The 13227-nt window shown below is 42.9% G+C and overlaps 1 protein-coding gene across 1 annotated transcript in view; it reads right to left on the bottom strand.

Moving 5' to 3' along the window:
• Positions 1-3496, bottom strand: part of SLC37A1 (solute carrier family 37 (glucose-6-phosphate transporter), member 1) — an 80874-nt gene extending 77378 nt beyond the window's left edge. The window contains exon 1 of the mRNA XM_006894048.1: positions 3441-3496. Coding sequence (XP_006894110.1) covers positions 3441-3496 — 56 coding nt within the window. The remainder of the gene's footprint in view (positions 1-3440) is intronic.
• Positions 3497-13227: the final 9731 nt, after the last annotated feature.

Genomic DNA, 13227 nt, shown 5'->3' with positions numbered 1-13227 from the left:
CCAAAGAGCAGCCTGGCTTCACACTCTCTAGGACAAACCTATTTGTTCTCCTAGCAGTCCAAGGTATATTTAATACGCTTCACCAGCACCACAGCTGAAATGCATCAATTCTCCTTCTATCTATCCCTAATCATTGTCCAGCTTTCTGATGTATAGCAAGTAACTGCAAAGACTATGGCCTGAATCAGGCGCATCTTAGTCTCCAGACTAACACTGTTGCTCTTTCAGTACTTTGGAGAGGTCTCTGACAGCAGACTTTCCCAATGCAATTCATCTTTTAATTTTCTTGCTGCTGGTACCAAGAGTGTTAATTGTGGAGCCAAGCATATTAGAAAAGTCAACAGGCTATAGTTCGAGTTAGTAGCAGTATATAATCACAAAATTAGGACAGCTTCCAAAATGTACTCAATGGCACCTCAGCCTTGAGCCTCATGACTTTAGGCCAGTGTTACAAAGTTCTCAGTCCTGCCAATCATGGCTCTCCCCACTGCCCAGTTCTCCAATAAAATGTGGAAAAAAGGCTCTTAGCTCTGGTTCAATGGCATAGCAGTACCAAGGTCCACGCTGTCTCACATTAGGTCTCTCATTCTCTGCTGTGGATTCTATGGCTGCTGTAGGCCTTGGTCTGACTGGTGCACAGATCTTGGCCTCAAAAGATGCACTGTATTTTCTTGCTGCTTCTTTGCTAGTGGTCTTGTTCTCTCTTTCAGCTGCTGAATCTGCTCTATTTAGTGGTGAGACTATTCTTATAGAATAAGAATATTCTTATGGAAAGGCTAGCACAACCAATTCACATATCCCCACCCATTCACATAGCAAAGTAAGTCAATGGCTGGGGAGGCCATTTTGAACAATAAACCCTTAACACCACTGGTTGGCAATGCTATTCCTTACCACTAGGCCACCAGAGTTCCCTAGGGATCACTATAGAAGGTCTCCAAAAGAACAAACAGAAACAGATGCCTTAGAGATGGTGCAGCCAGACTGCTCTTTGGAGGCAAGAACGTCCCACATACTTTGGGCATGTTGCTAAGAGGGACTATTCCTTGGAGAGGGACATGATGCTGGGAAGGGTGGAGGATCAATGAAGGAGAGGAAGACCCTCAACCAGATGGATTGATATGGTGACTACTGCGATGGGGTCTTGTGTGTCAGGAAGTGTGAGGATGGTGCAGGATAGAACAGGGTTCAGATCTTTTGTGCATAGGGTCACTATGAGTCATACTCAACAGCACTTAACAACAACAATAGATTGAGAGAGAAATGTGAAAAAAAAAACATCTTAAAACCATAAAAAGAAAAAAAAATGATTGAGTTTACTGGTCCAAGAGAAATTAATGGAATCCTTGAGACTATGGACATTAGTCACATTTCAAGCTTGAAACTGAAATAATCTTCAACTTTTTTTGAATCATGATTCAACATTAAGCCAAATAACTGACATGCCTGTGAGGTGACAGATAACATCAGGGAGGAACACTCAACAATGCAAGATCAAAAAACTACATTTACCCACAGATAAAACTCAGAAGGCAGGGAGGATCAAGAAAGCACAGTTTGGTGGGTGGAGGAAGGGGGAAAAGACGATGGGCAGTGTCCAAAGGCGATTGATTTTATGAAAATGATGCATAAGAATGACTGTATGAAACACAGTGTGGATGAAGAATAGTGTGAAATGCAATGTATAATAAACTGTTTAAGCAAACCAATAAAAAACCAAATAAACAAACATATGGACTGAGATACTGTGGTACATCACACAATGGAATACTATGCAGCACTAAGGAAGAAAGATTCCATAAGTATAACATGTGAGAGACTAAAAAGCATTATGCTAAGTGTAATAACTCAGTTACATAGGAAAAATACTGCATAAGACTACTATTGTGAAAAGAGGAGGATAACTGAGCAAGATGTGTATAAATGTTTAAAGGGGAGGAAGAGGGCAGAAATAGGGATGGGGGGAATTCTAGGCTAGCAGAGGTTAGTGGGTGGATGGGGAGTTGAAGGAATAGGAAAGATTCAATAGAGACTTGAAAAGACAGGATGGTAGCAGGTAGAGGTTGATAGTAATTAATGTATTTGAATGATTGTATAAAACATAATATGCATGCATGAAACACCTGTATATGAATGATTATATGAATATTAATTTAAAAATTGCCTAAACCTGCCCACCCCCAAAGAAAAGAAAAGAAAGAAAGCTAAATGGAGGCAGGAAACAAGGACAGGGCCTGGGGACAGTGCTGTTACGTTGTGGGCATTATAATCTACATCACATGTCACAAAACAAAAGTATATAAACAGTTACATGAAAAACCAATTTTCTCTGTAAACTTTCACTCAAATCACAATCAACTATTGTTTTTAAAGGAAACAAAATAAAAAAAAGAAAGAAAGAAAGAAAATCCCCTAGATTTAAAATTTGGAGAGGACTGAGGGTAGAAGGAAAAGATATGTTATCTACAATTTACTTTCAACAGTACAGAAAAAGTGCATGGGGGGAGGATAGCAGGAAAAATGGAAAAACAAATTAGGTAAAATGTTAACAGCATACATCCTACAGTTCTTTGTAACATTCTGACAATCCTCCTCTGTGTGGGTGAAATTATATAAAGTTATAAAGGTAAAGAAGTCAATGATAAAACAGCAGGAAATAAAATGTAACTAACCATGTCTTTGTGGCTAGATTTGCAACAGGAATGAAGTGAAAGTCAATAAGGGAAACTTCTGATTAGAAAGAGGCTTGTTTTCAAGTCAGACTGATAGACCTGAGTGCTCTTGGATCAGGATCTCCAACCAGCAGGGGCCTTAGAAGCTGTGAAGTGCAGAAACCCAGGAATGGGCTGGGGGCAGGAAGGATCAATGGGGAGAAACTTCCAACAGCCTTGATGGGAAAGCACAGCACCTGCTCAGCCTCCGCCCCACTGTTTGCTTTCTTCATGGAGGTCAATGAATCCTCCCAAGAGAAGGATTTCCAGAACATTTGAGACAGGAGCTCCCTGAACAGAAAAGCTGATGTTCCAGTCTGCATATGACATTGTTTAAATTTCATTTTGTCTCTGCAACTACTGAAAACCAGGCCACGGCCACTCATTTGCGTTCAGCATTAATACACTCACTTCATCTACAGCCACTTTCTAATCTTGCTGGTCAACAGTAATCATATCATGTTCCTGTGGGGACCATAATTATTACAGAAACCACCAAAGACCACAGAGGAAGTCCAGACATTCCCTATCCCCTCCAGAAATGAAGACAGATGGGCAACTCAGTGCTCGTGGTTCCTACTTCTACCATTGATAAGCAATTCAACGGTTACCAGGGAAATAAGTCAACATGTGTTTTACAATGACATCAGAAAGCAAAAGCTGGCCTGTGTATGTCCACCCACATCTGCACACAGCCCCACACCAGAGGCCCTGGACACCAGGACTTACCATTGATCTCTTGAGAATGAGACAAGGAAACGAATGCCAATAGGGAGCCGAGCCATTGACGTCACCACAGACCACGGAGCTTCCTTCATGAAAGAGGATGATTCATACACGGGTGATTAATCTTTGTTCCAAGTTACCTCTCTCACCCCTAAAGCTCACACAGGCCAGGAACATGCAGTTACAATATCCTGTTGGGTCTTGTGTCCCCTCTTCAGTGTTTTGGCACTCTATAAAGAGAAAGAGAAGTGTCACTGGAAGATGTCACTGCAAGTATGACTGTTACTTGGCCTGGGTTGGGGCAATATGACACAGAACTCCCTCCACGGCACTATCCAGAGGAGACAGTGTCCATCCCTGAGGCAGTTTGTTCAAAGGGGATTGAGAAGAACTTCACATGATGTTCTGATGAAGTATTAGAGGGACCATGAAAGTCAGCTGCACCTGGAAGGGAGCCAGAGATCAGCCCACTCACTGTGAACTGCGAACCAGTAAAGAAAGAGAGTCATGATTCACACGAAACCAAGTACATGCTCAATGGTCATGCCATGTGCTCAATTACAGAGTGTGCCAGGGCAACTGGACATGCTCCAGCCCACCCATGCGGGCCAGGCCACCTGTGAGCCACAGAGAAGAGCAACTTGCCAAGATGGCATGTTGTCAAGTCAACCACTTCATTGCAGCTTTGCAATTTTAATCTAAATCTATGTTATGTGGTGGGAGCTAATTTCTTCCTTCTGCCTTTTCATTCCTATAGGTCACCACAAAGGTCATGGAAATCAAAAAGTTAGGACCAAAGGCAGAGTTGGGGAAAGGGTGCCACTTCACCAGGCCAGCCTGTTTACCACTCCCAGCAACCCTACAGGGAATAGAAGAGGCTCTCTTCTTCAGAAGTCTTTGCATCTTGCAAAACAGAAGTGGTCTCAGTACATTTATGCTTGTTTCCTTCAGAAGGAGCTTTGAAAAGAAACATCTTTATTCATGATTTTCCTCTATTAGGACTTCTAGAAAAAAACAACAACACAACCCTTGACAAGTTTACATTATAGCCTCTCATTATCAAGCTGAACGGGAGCCCCTAACTGTGAAACAGCCTATCTGTGCCCCACAAAGGCCCTCAGCCCTGGCCAGGCCTCAGCAAATGCCACTCATTTTGACTCAGTGCCTCCTAACTGACCTTGGCCTCCTAACTAGAAACAAGTTACTTAACCTTCCTGCTTTTGTCTGACTAAATTGGGAAAGAAAATATCCACATTCCATCACTGAAACAAGATAATAAACAGAGAGCAGTTAGCCCGGGACCTGTTAGATTTATCAGGTCATTATTTATTGGCTGGGACTACCCTTGTTATAAACTCTGCAATGCTGGGAGGCAAGGAAGTGCCGTATGTCCAATACCTTGATCAGGACCAGCACATAACAAGTACTCAGAAACCTTGTGTTGACTGGGTGGTCACAGATACTACAAAACTGCTTTTGCTCAAATCCCTAGATTGAAAAAGAAAGAGTTTTACTCAAATTTTGTTCAAAATGCATTAGTTCTTGCTAGAGCCTAAATGTTGTTGTTATATACCATCGAGTCGCCTGCAACTCATAGCAACCCTATGTACAAGAGAGCTAAACTCTGCTCTATCCTGTGCCAACCTCACCGTCTCTGACACACCTACTTACACTCCCCCAATCACTGAATCAATCCATCTCATCGAGGGTCTTCCTCTCCTGCGCCGTCCCTCCACTCTCCCAAACATGATGTCCCTCTCCAAGGACCAGTTGCTCCTTGCAACATGCCCAAAGTATGTCAGATGAAGCTTCAGATTCCTTGACTCCAAGGAGCAGCCCGGCTTCACCCTCTCCAGGACAACCTGTTTGTTCTCCTAGCAGTGCATGGTATATTCAACATTCTTTTCCAGCACCACAGCTCAAAAGGCATCAATTTTCTTTCTATCATCCCTAGTCACTGTCCAGCTCTCCAATGCATAGAACACAATTGCAAAGACTATAGCCTGGATCAGGCGCACCTTAGTCTCCTGCATGACATCATTGCTGTTCAGGGGAGAGGTCCCTGACAGCTGACTTTCCCAATGTAATTCATCTCTTGATTTCCTGGCTGCTGCTACCAAGAATGTTCAAGCAAACTAAAACTGTTAACTATCTCAATCTCTTCACACCCATACTGATGTGATGCTGCCAATTGGCCCAGTTGTAAGAACCTCTGTTTTCTTGCTGCTGAACTTCAATCCATATTGAAGACTGCAGTCCTTGACCTTCTGCAGTAAGTACTTCAGGTCCTCCTCAGGTTGTGTCATCTGCACAATGCAGGTTGTTGATGAATCTTCCACCAATTCTGATGCCACATTACTCCTCATACAGCCCAGTGTCCCAGATGGTCTGTTCTGCATACAGATTGAAAAGGTATGGAGACAGAATACATCCCTTGCAGATGCCCTTCCCAATTTTGAATCATGCAGTGTCTCCTTGCTCTGTTCTGATGACTGCCTCTTGGTCCAAGTATAGGTTTCGCATAAGCACAATCAAATGTTCTGAGATTCCCATTCTTCTCAGAGTCAGCCATAACTTGTTGTGATCCACACAGTCAAAAGCCTTTGCATAGTCAATGAAGAACACACACACATTCTTCTAGTATTCTCTTTCTGCCAAGATCCATCTAACATTAGCTGCAATATCCCTAGTACCACAACCTCTTTTAAATCTAGCCTGCACAGCTGGTAGTTCTCTGTTGGCATGTTGCTCCAGTCATTTTTGGATAATTTTCAGCAGAATCTTGCTAGCATGTGATACTAATGATATTGTCCTATAATTTCCACACTCTGTTGGGTCACCTTTCCTTGGAATGGGAATAAATATCAATCTCTTCCAGTCAGTTGGCCAGCTGGCTGTCCTCCAGATATCTTGGCACAGCTTAGTGAGCACATTCAGGGCAGTGTCTGTTTGTTGAAATATGTCAACTGGTATGCCGTCAACTCCTGAAGCCTTGTTTTTTGCCAATTCTTTCAGAACAACTTGAACTTCCTCCTTCATCACCACAGGCTCTGGCTCATACGTTATTTCATGAAATTTCTTCTGTGTCAGCCAATTCCTTCTGGTACGGCTTCAAAATAAAATTTACAAGATCTGAAAATGTTCAGTCTGGCGGTCTAGTCCATGGGGAATCATATTGCTAAACCAAAGGCCACAGCTCTCTGCTTGTTTGAATCCACCAGCAGCTCTGCAGGAGAAAGATGCGTAACCTCATCCTGTGTGATTTACAGCCTCAGAATCCCAGTGGAAGGTCATCCATGGGTTGGCTACTGTATGACATTCAGAATATAAATTCTTCTTCCATTCAAATATTATTTCTCTCTGCACCAGAGAAAAAGGAAACCAACAGCTGTCCAAGTAGATTGCAACTCATGGGGACTCCACATGCAAAGTAGAACTGTGCACACTAGGGTTTTCAATTGCTCATTTTTCACAAGTTGATTGCCAAGTCTTTCTTGCAAAATATCAACATTCAAACTATCAACCTCTCAATTACTGGGAATTGCCTCATAATCGGTGACCCTCCGGTGGGGTTTCAGCGGCTGTAATCTTGAGTGGGAGGAGACGGTCCATCTTTCTCACTCAGATCTTCTGGCACCAGAGAGACAATGACTCTGGGTTAGCAGTGCAGCTCGCTACAAACTACAGCACCAGAGCCCCCTTTGCAATGAAAAATCGAGCACTGGAATCAAGCCCTCCACAGTTTGCTCTCCCCAGATAGTCCTCACTAAACACCAATTATTCCTTAAAATCTATTGTTTGTCTGAGTTGTCTGCCACTCATAGCAACAGATCTGAACCCCACACTACTGCGTGCCGTCCTTCTGCCATCTTTGAGCCCGCTATTGTAGTCACGTCTTCACTCTGTCTGACTGAGGGTCTTCCTCTCTTTCTCTGACTTCCTACCTTTCCCAGCAAGTCCAAAGTAGGTGAGAAAAAGTTTCCTTGTTTTTACTTTAAGGAGCATACTGGTTGTGATTCCTTCAAGACCAACTTGTTGGTTCTTTTTTTCCTATATTTTTTAAGGCAATAAAATGTATAATTAAAAATTCCTTGATGCAAATGAAAATTAAAATATAACTATCACAGTCCTTCCCCCCACCCCCAGCTTCTCTGATTTTAACCCAATTTTTGTGTTTATTCTTTTGGCAATCTTGGGGTATTGAGCATTCTTTCTCAGCATCACAATTCAAAGGCATCAATTCTTTTAGTCTTCCTTATTCATTGTCCTACTTTCAGATGCCTTAAAAACAAATGAAGATTCCACGGCTTGGAGCAGGCACATCTTAGTCTTTAAAGTGACATCACTGCTTTTTGGCACTCTGGAGAGGCCCTTCATGGCAGAGTTCCCCAAAACAAAACATCACAGCTCCTATTACCATAGATGTTGACTGTGGATCCAAATCAATGAAATCGTTGCAACTTCAATCCTTTCCTTCTCCATCTATCATGATGCTATTTGCTCAGTGGTGATATTTTTGGTTTTTTTTATATTGATATGTAATCTACGTTGAAGGCTGTAGTCTGTGGTCTTCTACTCTAAATGCTTCAAAGTCTTCTTAACTTTTTGTAAGCAAGGATAGATAGGTCTTCTTCCAATCCTGATGTCACATTCCTCTTCATACAGACCGACTGTACAAATTGTTTGCTCACCATACCAACTGAATGGATATGAAGAAATTATACAACCCAAACACACACCTTTCCTGATTTTAAGCTATGCAGTTTCCCTCTGTTTAGTACGTGCCACTACTTCTTGATTATGGCTAGGTTTCTCATGAACACAATTAAGTGTTCTGGGACTCCAACTCTTTTCAATGCTATCATTGCTATGCTATACTCAAATCACAGCAATACTCAATGCTATGATTTGTTATGATTCACAGAGTCAAATGCCTTTGTATAATCAATAAAACACAAGCAAATATATTTCTGGTATGGTCTGCTTTCAGACAAGATCCATCTGACATTAGAAATTACATCCTTTGTTCCACAGCCTCTTCAGAATCCAGCTTAAATTTGTTTGTTTATTTTTTTTTTCTGGCAGTCTATTCAATAGTTTTCACCAACATCATAATTCAAAGGCAACAATTCTTCTTCAGTCTCCTTTGTTGGCTTTTGCCTCCATAGGAAGCTACTTCAAACATCTGGCTTGGATCAGGCATACTTTAGTTCACCAAGTGACCACTTGGCTTGAGCACTTTAAAGAGATCTTCTGCAATAGGCCTACCCAATGCCGTATGTTGGTTAATTTCTTCACTGTTATGTCCATGGGTGTCGATGGTAGTTTCAGGTAAAATGGCATCTTTGACAACTTCAATCTTTTTTCTCTTTCTCATAATGTTGCTTATGGTCTCGTTGGGAGGATTTCTGTTTTATTTAAGTCGAGGTATAATCTATTCTGAAGGCTGCACATTTCAACCTTTGTCAGTAAGGGCCTTAAGTCGTCTTCAAACTCAAAGAGCAAGCTTATGTCATCTGCATATCACAAATTATCAATGAAGCTTTCCTCTGTCCTGACATTGTTCTTCACACAGCTCAGCTTCTAGCATTAGTTGCTCAGCATACTGACTGAATTTGTATAAGGAAAAGATACAACACTGACACACAGTTTTTCTGATTCTAACCTTGAAGTATTCCTTTGTTCTGTCCAAACACAGCCTCTTGCTCTATGGTTCTGCACGAGCACAGTTACATGTTCTGGAATTCCCATTCTTTTTTATGCTATATTCATAATTTGTTATGATCCACACAGTCAATGCCTCTGCACAGAGAGTAAAACAAATAACAATATGACTGGTATTCTCTGCTTTCATCCAAGATCCATCTGACATCAGCTATGATATCCCTTGTTCCACAGCCTCTTCTGAATCCAGATTACCTTTCTGGCAGTTCTTGTCAATGTCTTGCTCCAACCGTATTTTAATAACCTTCAGCAAGATTTTATGTGCATGAAATATTAATGATATTATTGCTAGGTACTGTGGAGTTGGAACTGATTCACATCTGGCCTTTAGTGGGTTTTCAGGGGCACTGCCTCGCACTGGAGGAGACTGCCCATCTTTCTCCCATAAGTGAGCAGTTGATGGACTTGAACCATGTAGCTTTGGGTTGTCAGGACAATTTCCTACCCACAAGACCACCAGAATTCCCATAGTAGTAATATTGTTCAATAGAGTGTGCATTATATTGGATTATTAAGCTTCACAATAGAAAAAAAAGGCATCAATCCCTTCCATTTGAGTGAGCAGGCAGCTGTCTTCCAAATTTTGTGGTATATGTAAGTAAGTACTTTCACTGGTATATCTGTTGAAACTTCCGAACTGGTTCCCTAGAATGTTTTTCTTTTTTTTACCCAATATCTTTAGAGTTGTCTGGACTTCTTTAATACCTCTGGGTTCTTGATCATTTACTACATCCTGAAATGTTGATTATCGCTCAATTCTTTTCGTTATGGTTGTCATGGTTTTAACTGTATAAACATGGCCACGATTCTCACTATAAAGCAACCATCCAACCTAAGATAATGATATTTTTTTTATTAAAGTGTATTTTCTTCAGGTGACCTCATCTGAGACCTCTAACTGCACACTGATGAAAAGCTATTCTCTATATTTTTTAATTGAAAAAAAGGAGGTTGGCAGCTTAGTCAGGGTCAGGTAGATATGGTGAGGCAAATTCCTGTTTGTCCAGTTTCCTGAATTCCACACCTCCCACCAGCCCTGTTTACAGGGCTCGACCCCAAAAGATTTTGCCCCAGGGCAGTTAAATCACAGCAAGCCACTTATCTTTGGCCAAACACAAAGTTGGTTTTGTAGGTGTGCGGGTTTCAGGGTTTTTTTGGTTGATTTTTATAGATGTCCTTCCCTTGCTTGCCGAAAGTGAAGAGGGTTTGAATTGCTTGATACAGAAGATCAAAGACTATAGCCTTCATTATGGATTAATCTCAGCATCAAGGGGAAAAAAACAAATCCTTACCACAATCACAGACAAGGGATAGATGATGAAAAGATTGAAATTCTCAATTATTTCATATTGCTTTGATTCATAATCAACACCCTTGGGACCAGCAGTCAAGAAATTAAAAGACATATTGCATTGGGGAATATGAATATGCTGTCAAAGGTCCTCTCTAAATATTAAGGAGAAATGATATCAGTTTAAAGACTAAGGTACATCTGCTAGAAGCCATGATCTTTTCAATTACTTATTATGCATCTGAAAGTTGGACAATTTATAAGGATGAAAGAAAAACATGCCTTTGAATTATGATGCTGAAGAAGAGTACTAGAGGGTTAGTGAAAGAAAGGAAGACCCTCAACAACAGTGACTTAACAATGGGCTCAACTATATTGAAAATGATTAAGATGGCACAGGAAAGGGAAAGGTACACATCAGTTGTTCACAGCACGACTCATAGCGATCCTATGTACAACAGCTCTCAACCCTGCTCTGCCCTGACTGAGCCAACCTTATTGTTTCTGCTACACCTACCCTCATTAGCCCAATAAGTAAATCAATCCATCACATCCACGGTCTTCCTCTCCTGTGCTGTCCCTCCAATGCTCCCAAACATGATGTCCCTCTCCAAGGACTGGTCCCTCCTTGCAACACGCCCAAAGAATGCCAGACAGAATCAGAATTCTTGCCTCCAAGGAGCCTGGTTTCACCCTCTCCTGTTTGTTCTCCTAGCTGTCCATTGTATATTCAATACTCTTCTCCAGCACCATAACTTGAAGGCATCAATTTTCCTTCTATCACCCTTAGTCACTGTCCAGCTTTCTGATTCATATAGCAAGCACATAATTAATTGCGAAGACCATAGCCTGGATCAGGCACAACTAAGTCTCTAGACTGACATCATTGCTCTTCAGTACTCTGCACAACAGTAACTTGAACTTATAAACCCACTAGGGGACAAATGTAAGCCTACTTTCACTCTACTGTCTGGCAAGGCAGCTGGCAAGAAATATCCTATTGGAGCATCTGCATAAAGGCCTGTGAAGCATAAGCTCTAGCCCAATCTTCTGAAAGAGCTCAAAGTGGTCAATCTGTAGGACCCTGGGTAGTGTAAGAGCCTGCAGTTGACCAATAACCTAAAGGTTGACTGCATAAACCCATCGAGTGGTGCTGCAGAAGAGAAGTCTGGCAATCTGCTTCCATGATGACTGCAGCTAAGAAAACTCTAGAGCACCGTTTTAACACATGAGGTCACCAAGAGTCAATGGCCAAATGGCTAGCAACTAACAATGTTGTTGTTGTATACTGTGTAATCAGAACCCAACCTACAGTTGACTCTCTAGAGGGTTTTCAGAAGCAGTTAAATGCATGGGAGGAGACTGCCCATCCGGCAATAATCAACTATTAAAAAAAAAAAAAATTAACCTGAGCAAATATAAACCTTCAAGCCCTCAGGTACTAAACTGGGTGATGTGTAGGCCTAGAATATTTTCAAGTAATGAGACTAAAACCAACCAATTAAGTCATACCGAAAAAGTCCATGCAGGTCTGAGCCACTACCACAAATAATCAAATTAATCTCATGTATATTTTAAGTAATCCATTTAAAGACAAAATGTTTCAGGTGTGACTCATTTTAAAGGCAAAAATGAGTGGGAAATGCATCCTCCCAAGAACCATTTTCATATGTTTTTCTTTTTAAACAAGAGGTAGAGACAAGAATTTCTGTCCCTGGGTAAACACTTCCTATAGTTTTGTACCTTTAAAAGTCATTAAAGATTAATAAAAATAGCCCTCCTTTTCTCTTGGCACGTAGGTAACAACAGATCTGAATTTTAATGTACTCTTTCTGTCACCCAGAACACCCAAGACCCACAGAAGACCCAAAGTTCAACAAACACATGGTTGAACACAAATACAACCTTGGGTTTTTAAAGTTTGACCTGAAGGGAGATTAATCTAATATAGTTAGCAACTCGATTAAACGATTTCACACAATTGAAGTTTCCGAGTAAGGAAAGAGGGAGGGGCTTTCCCAGCGTCCTTCTATCAAAGGCAAATCATCAGACCCTACCTCTTCAGGCAACCCGGCCCTCCCTCCGCAGCAGCGAGGCCCAGAAGTGGGATGAAGATGCAAACAAGCCGGAGGCCAATAGCCAAGGGACTTTCCAGCGTTCTAAGCCTCAGAAACCCCGGAGGTAGCCCTCATTCCGAGTTTGCCAGAACGGTCGCAGGCGCAGGAACCAGCTGCTCAGCCAAAAAGCACCCAGAAGCCAGGGTGCTGGCGCTGGCACCCGCTGGAGAGGGTTTGTGCTGGCTCCTTTCAGGCCCTCCGGACCCGGGAGGAGGCGAGCTCAGCGGGAACGCCCACGGCCCCATCGCGAGGCAGACAATGCGCGAGGTGGCCTGTCGCCGGTTCCCGGGCCCCCTCCCCCCGCAATCCCCGCGGCCGGGCGGGGACTCGGCCGGGGCAGTTAGGCTCACCCTGCCTCCGCCCCCTCAGACCCCCGGAGGCTGGGCTGGGCGAGCGGATGCCGGGCGCTGTCGCCAAAGGCTAATTTTCTAGCTCCTTATTTCAGGTACTTCCGTCAAGGAAAAGAAGACTGTTCCCTCCTTGCGGGTGTTGGGGGTAGTGGGTGCACCCGGCTCACAGCGCGGCGCCCCCACTCCGGCTCCGGCGAGCACGGCGCTTCCACCCGGCTCTGGCGAGCGCGGCGCTGCGCACTAGCGCCCAGGTCCCCGCTCGTCGCCGGGCAGCAGGTGCCGCGGGGTGGCGGTGCCCGGACCCCGGC

Source organism: Elephantulus edwardii, unplaced genomic scaffold (assembly GCF_000299155.1).
Source record: "Elephantulus edwardii isolate Elephantulus edwardi_28Jun2011 unplaced genomic scaffold, EleEdw1.0 scaffold00133, whole genome shotgun sequence".
NCBI classification, from domain to species: Eukaryota; Metazoa; Chordata; class Mammalia; order Macroscelidea; family Macroscelididae; genus Elephantulus; species Elephantulus edwardii.
The sequence above is the reverse complement of the archived record's forward strand: the minus strand, read 5'-3'. Positions and strand labels throughout refer to the sequence as shown.